At 39.6% G+C, this 6,887-nt stretch overlaps 1 protein-coding gene across 1 annotated transcript in view; it reads left to right on the top strand.

Annotated features, from left to right (window-relative positions):
• Positions 1–6,643, top strand: part of ZNF451 (zinc finger protein 451) — a 37,750-nt gene extending 31,107 nt beyond the window's left edge. The window contains exons 13-14 of the mRNA XM_010010420.1: positions 4,023–4,097; positions 6,370–6,643. Coding sequence (XP_010008722.1) covers positions 4,023–4,097; positions 6,370–6,422 — 128 coding nt within the window. The 3' untranslated portion in view covers positions 6,423–6,643. The remainder of the gene's footprint in view (positions 1–4,022; positions 4,098–6,369) is intronic.
• Positions 6,644–6,887: the final 244 nt, after the last annotated feature.

Genomic DNA, 6,887 nt, shown 5'->3' with positions numbered 1-6,887 from the left:
CAGGAATTTGGCAGTATGTGAGGACAATAGTGAGCAGGAGGATTTCTTTGAGAGAGTATGTACAGTCAGAGTTTCTTAGCTGTGGTTTATTTAACGAAATGCACCAGAGAATCTTGGCTGAGAAACTGGGCAATTGCTTTTTCTCTGAGCACAGAGGAGTTGGGAGCTACAGAATGTGCTGAGGATTTTAACAAGAGAGATGGGAAATGCCCGATTTCTCCAAATTAAACATTCTTTTTTTGTCTTCATCATCAGAAGATGCCAGCAGTACCAGCAGTATATGCTGATGAAGTGTGAGCTGGACGAGGAAACTGTGAGGTGGACTGAAAACTTGCTGAATGGCCAGACCCAAAACATGGTGGTCAGTGGCATGAAGACCAGCTGGAGGCTAGTAACCAGCTGTGTACCCCAGGGGTCAGTACTGAGTCTGGTTCTGTTTAATGTCTTCACCAACGGCCTAGATGGTGGGGCAGAGTGTACCCTCAGCAGGTTTGCTGGGGACACAAACCTGAGTGGCAGCTGATACACCAAAGGGTTGTGCTGCCATCCAGAGGAACCGTGACAGGGAAGAAATGGGCTGACAGGAACCTCATGAAGTTCAACAAGCAGTGTGGAGTCCTGCACCTGGGGAGGTCAACCAGCTGGAAAACAGCTTTGCAGAAAAGGACCCTGGGGTCCTGGTGGACACCAGGTTGACCATGAGGCAGCAATGTGCTCTCCTGCCTGAAAGTTAAAGTACCCTGGGCTGCATTAGGATGACTGCTGCCAGCAGGTGGAGGGGTTGGTCCTTTGCATCTTCTCAGCACTGGTATGGCCACAACTGACAAGTTCTGAGCTCCCCAGTACACAGTCTGTTCGATAATATTAAAAACCAGTCTGGACATAGTCCTGGGCAGCTGGCTCAAGGTGATCCTGCTTGAGCAGGGGGCTGGACAAGAGACCTCCAGAGGTCACTGCCAACCTCAGCCATTCTGTAGCACTTGCATGAGTATGTTCTTAACTGGAATCTAAGATCTCCTTGAGAGCAGAGTTCAGTTGCAGGGTACAGACACACTGAGTAACATTAGATCAAACACAGTGACCTGTCCCATGTGGAAAAGCAGCCTGGTTCGAAGTCTTCCGACTTGAAAATGCATCTGTTCCATCAGTTGGCCTTTCCTTCTCTTCAGATGACAAGTGCTGAGTTCCACACTAATAGTTCTTGCAGTCTTGCCCCTAAGGAGAGCTGAATTCCTTATTTGTTGGAGTGTTTCTGCCTAGGATTTTTGCCTGCAGACAGCTTTTCTTCTGACTGTTACAGTCTTACTCCTGGTTCCCATAGAGCCATATCAGAACATCTTAAAATTCTTGTCTTTACTGCTTTTGTGCCTTTAGTCTTTGCTCTGTATAGGTTTTGGGATTGTGGGGGTGGCAGAGGGGGGAAACACTGAGGACAAGCATAACCATGTTTTTGGCTTTGGATAAGGAAAGTCTCAGTGTAATTTAAGATACTGGCAAGCCTTAGCATGAAAAGATTTAGCTCTTTCTTAGCTACTGAGATTTCAGAGAATTCAGTGACTGCCTTCATGGGAAGTTGAATGTGCATTAATATAATTGGGTAGAGGGGAGAGAAGTCTTGCAAGTAATGACCAGTGAAGGCAGAGTGTAGCTCATGAGACTTTTAACATGCTTCATAAACACATTTGACTCCAAGCTGATTTTCTTCCCCCTCAAACTACCAGAAAATCATCAGTACTAATGGTATTCAAGTTTCATAGTTTCTGGCAATGGAATGGTGGTGTCTTCAACTATGCTTTAAGCAAACCTGCTCTCTGTGATGTTATAACTATCAAGCAGTATTTAGTTACTGCATATCAGGTGCAGTGATAAATCATGAGCCAGGCAGCTTGGGTTTGAAATGTTTAAATGTTTTGCATGCCAGTTTGCATATACCTCTGTTCCAATATGAATGTGTACCCCATGTTATTACAGGGGTGTAATTAAGGTGGCATGACTAGCAAAACATTTTGGTAAGATGAGGCCTGCACTAATACATACAATGAATCCTAAACTTTTTTAATGAACTCAGATAATAATTCTATCTACAAACCCTGTTTCAGCATTTGTAACTGTCTGAATTGTCAGTAAAGTCAGCTTAGCTGCATTCTGAAAAATGAGCATCAAGTTAGCCTGTTGCCTGGGTTGGGGAAGCCAGGAGTGAGGAAATTCTGTCTTCTAACAGCCTGTCAGTGGGTTACCATCATGGCTGCTTCTGTGGTGAATGCTCACTGAGCCTATAACCAGTTCCAGGAATGCTGACTTCCTTAGTTTGTATCTGAAGAAACTCCTGGATTTCCGACTACTCCTATCCTCTGCTGTTTAACCATCTATGCAAGATGCCAATCAGAAGAATACTGCCTTCTGTCAAGTTGCCTGAAAAAATCATACAAACCTTCAGAAAAGTGCATTTTTATTTGAAATGGTAGCAAACCAGAGACCCTTTTGTACGATGCCTTACTGGTCTTGCTCACAGGAACTCAGTTCTTCCATTATGCTTTTGCTAAGAGATGACTTAGAGAGATTGCCTCAGCTGTTACACCTCTCACAGGTACAAAACTTTTTAGAGCAGTTTGGGATGTCTTCCAGGCTGGAAGATTAAAAGGAGGGTTAATAAGGGATAAGCTAGTTGTGCAAAAGCCTTTTCTTTGCACTTTTTCCTCCCTTTCAGAAGTGACTGTAATAACCTTTTTTCGGCATTGTGTGGATTTTTCTTTCTTTTGCTTGGAAGATGGTGTAAAAAATAGTATCTCTTCTGCCCGGAGATAATAGGCAGCTCCAAAAGGATTCACAGTCAGTCTTCCAAGTGACTGGAGAAAGATCATTTTAACTGCAGTGTATATCCAGCTGTTTCTGACATCTTTGTGGGCTTCTGATCTCTATTTGATATAAGATGTTGGAATTTGTCTTCCTGGAACTGGAAAGTCAGCAATGTTGCTGTTGTAAGAAGGTATATGTGTCAGAGATTTGAAAACAAGTTTTAGAAAGCGTACCTGTCACTTTGAATACCTAACTTGTGTCATTTAAAATGCACAAGTCACGCAGTCAGTAAATTAAATGTCCATATTGAAATGTGCTTTGCTTTGTTCTAAATTTAATCAGAAGTACACTGGTGTACTAATAAATGTGATGACTTTAAGGGAAGCACTTCTGTTGGTATGACCGTAGGAGACCTAGCTGATTGCGAATACTGTAAGACCTCATTACAGAGACCGTCTCCCAAAATAGCAATAGCCTGTAGCAGGAGAATGAATACATGATGTGACTCATTGACTTGTTTATTTTTTAACCTGTAGTTTACTGAGACTGTTTAAAGCAAACAAAAAACCCACCTTAGGTACACTGATCCCTACTGGACACTTCCAAATAGAGCTGTCATTCTGGAGCCTTATGAAGAGCATTAAGGAAGGGAGAGGTGGTGGAGTTTTGCCTGGGCTTGGCTATGATGAGTTATCAGATTAAATGTGTTGACGTTTTCTTCTGTGAGACTTGAACAGCATCTGCTGAATTGCGCTGCTCAGTTGAGTTGCAGCACTCCATTTAGGCAACAAAATACAGCTAAGATCATGTGTAGGCAGCGGCACTTCTTCCCGTAATTAAATCCTTGATACACTTTGTAGCAAGTAGGGTCTTTTTTTTTTTTTTTTTTTTTTTTTTTTTAAACTTTTACAAAAAAGCAAACACAGTAGAGAGTAACAATAGCTCATACACCTATTATTTCTTACTATTTTAATACACAATTATAGCAGTCTGCCTCTAGATTTTAGGTAGAAAAGGAAGAAGGAGCTGAAAAGTAAGTCTTGAGTTACTGTTTTAAACTACCACTGTAATGTATTTTTATCTTGATTTTCAGACCATAACAAATGTAATTCTTCAAATGTAACCTACAATGTTGTTACAGGAAGAGAATTGTGAGAGTGGACTGTTACCTTTTTTTATTATTATTAGAAGGAATGTGTAATTTATGCTTCATTTGTGCATTTAAGGTTCAGATAGCGAAGAGGATGAAGATCTCAAACTAACAATGAAGAGGAGCTTAGAGGAAGCAAAGGAACAGGCAGGTCTGTTAGTTTTTACTTTTCTGTGTTCAGGGGTGCTGTTAATTATGGGAGACATAGAAACTAAGAATACAGTTGGTTTTATGGCAAGGGACCTCTTAGGAATAATCTCTGAAATATGCCGGGAAATCCTGAGCACTCAAGAACACTGAGTTATAAATATTAAAAAAAAGGTAATTTCCTAACCTCAGGAGTATGCCACAGACTGAAAATCAATTTTATTGGTGCACCACAGGGTACTGTTCAATTAAAGACTTGTCTGAGCTCTGTACCAGTTTAATATGACTGTTGACTCAGAATAGAACCACTGACTAAATAGTTGAACTTCTGAATAAGTAGTTCAAAATTAGGTATCATATCTCAACAAAGCACTCTGGTCTCCTAAAGAGCTGTGGATTTATGCACGGGTTTGAATCAGCAGCACAGCTGTCTGCTCATATCATATCTTGCCTTATTTGAAATTGTTTCCATCCTTTTGCTGTAGTGCTTAGTGATGGTTCATACAAAAATTAATTAGTCATTAATTTTTGGTTGCAGACTACAGTGCACTTTGAAAATAATTTATTATTTGAAGGCTTAACTCTGCTCTTTCACCTGATGGAAATAAAATTATCTAAAAAAAAAAAAGCAATAAATAATTCATACAGGGGCAAGACAAAACTGGTATCTGAATCTTACATTCCCAGAATATATTCAGTTATACATTTACTAACTGTTATTAAATATTGTTATTAAATGTCCACCATATTCATCTAAAGTACTGAAAGTCTGATGTGCTCAGGTCCCCCTAGCACAGGGTATTGGCATCAGGTAGAGCTGTGGCATTTGGTGCACACAGGACATCCCAGTTCTGATGCAGTGCTGAAGGCATCTGACCTCATGAAGCAGCCTGGTTTCAGCTGTGTTCTCTGCATGGTTAGTGGCAGTTCTATCACAGGGTAAGAGTGAATGAGGCGGCAAAATCGACCCCAGAAAGGGGTAAGAAGGAAAAAGCACTACAACTTCTGGAAGAGGAGAAAGCAAAAAGCAAGTGTAGAAGGCAGAAAAAGCTGCTTCAGCAGCTCCGGGGAGTAGAGGACAGTCTGGATATTGCTGTGGAGATAACTGCATGCCATTAGCAGCAGAGTCACAGTTTGGACCTTGTTCTTGATTCTTGCACATGCCTAGTGGCTAACTGACAAAATACTTTAATCAAGCAGTTGTCTGCAGATGCCCTGCTTTATTTTGGTTTCAAAATTTCTTTTTTGCTTCTGTGACCATGTAATATTTTCCTTTCAGAAACTGGTATCTTTTTATCAGTAGTACTAGATTTACACTAAAGTCCAGGTGAATAAATACGGGTCTACTGCCATGAGACAGCATTCATTGTTATTATTTCTGTTCCAAATCTAGGCCTTGCATAAAACAGCCCAGCAATAATTAAAGCTTTAATATCTGTTATGTTAATATATATAATTACTGTTTCTTTTCTTGTAAGGACAGCTTTTCTAATAGGATGTGCTTATATCCTCCTAAAGCAGAAGATTAATAATTCAAGAATGACACTGTGTCTGAAAGCTGCTTTAATTTTTCCATTTATACCATTGGTATTAATATTTACTGTACATATAAGCCTTAGGATATTTAAATCACAAACACCAAACAATTTAGTGCCCAAAATAACCTAAATGTAATGCAGCAACTGAGTTTCTTTTGAATATTATGAAAGGTATTTAGGAGAGGTTGACAAGTCAGATGAGTGCAATGCAGTCTTCCCCACACACGATTAAAAATGTTACAGACCTGATCTAGTCTATTCTACTGCTTGTCTCTGGCCTTCCTAGCAAGAGCGACAACAGTGGTGCCAACTTAGTATGTAGATACAGGAATATCTATTGATAAGGAGCTGGACTGAAAATACTCAAACCTCTCTGCTTGATTCATGGTTTTGTTTTAATACTTTATTTTTCTTGGTGGGCACATATGGGTTCCAATTTTGGTATTATTTAGACCAGTAAATACGTAGTTGCATTATACTCTTAAATTAATCATTGAGCTGCCCTTAATTAATAGAGTGGCAGGTTGTAGAGCTTGTTCCTAAATTTTCAAGTGTTGAAAAGATTGCATAAGACAGGAGGAGGGAAAATACTTGAATTCTGTTTGGATTTTTGCAGTCTACTGACATTGCCACACAAGCTGGCAGTTGTTGTTTTATGTAGTAATATTAATGTAGCTGTGTTTATGACTGGTTATTGACCATAGTTTGAGATTATATTTGGGGTTTGTATTTATACAGAGCAAGATGCAGAATTGGAAGAAGCTATCAGGAGGAGCCTTGAGGAAATGTAAATGAAGATACTTCAGTGCACTAACACCATGTCATCAGAGCTGCTTACCAAAATGGAAGCACGTTCATCTATTTACAAAGGTTCAGAAATACCACTTCAGAACACGTCTGTATCTTGCATTGTTACATTTATAATCTGATGTCTCCTGTCACGCTGATGAACAGTTGGAGTTTATGGATATCTGCTGCAATATATTGTGTATGATAAAAATAATTTTTTAAGTATTTGCATATTCTGTTTCTAATGGGAGGCAACTAAGTCTCTCCAGTCTAGCTGTGTAAGTTGTTGCCTAATTAGTAGGCTGGTCTTACTAGGTATTTTGGGGTATTTAGTTATTCATTTTTATCTAAATTGGTTCTTGTGTTTAATGTTTCTGTCACAAAATGTCATTGTCTTTACATTTTCATGTGGTCTTTGCAACGGATAAAAATAGTAAACTCCAATTATCTCAGATTTGCCTAGCTAA

Source organism: Nestor notabilis, unplaced genomic scaffold (assembly GCF_000696875.1).
Source record: "Nestor notabilis isolate BGI_N333 unplaced genomic scaffold, ASM69687v1 scaffold12172, whole genome shotgun sequence".
In the NCBI taxonomy this organism is placed as follows: Eukaryota; Metazoa; Chordata; class Aves; order Psittaciformes; family Psittacidae; genus Nestor; species Nestor notabilis.
Note: the sequence above shows the minus strand (reverse complement) of the source record. Positions and strands in the feature narration are given on the sequence as shown.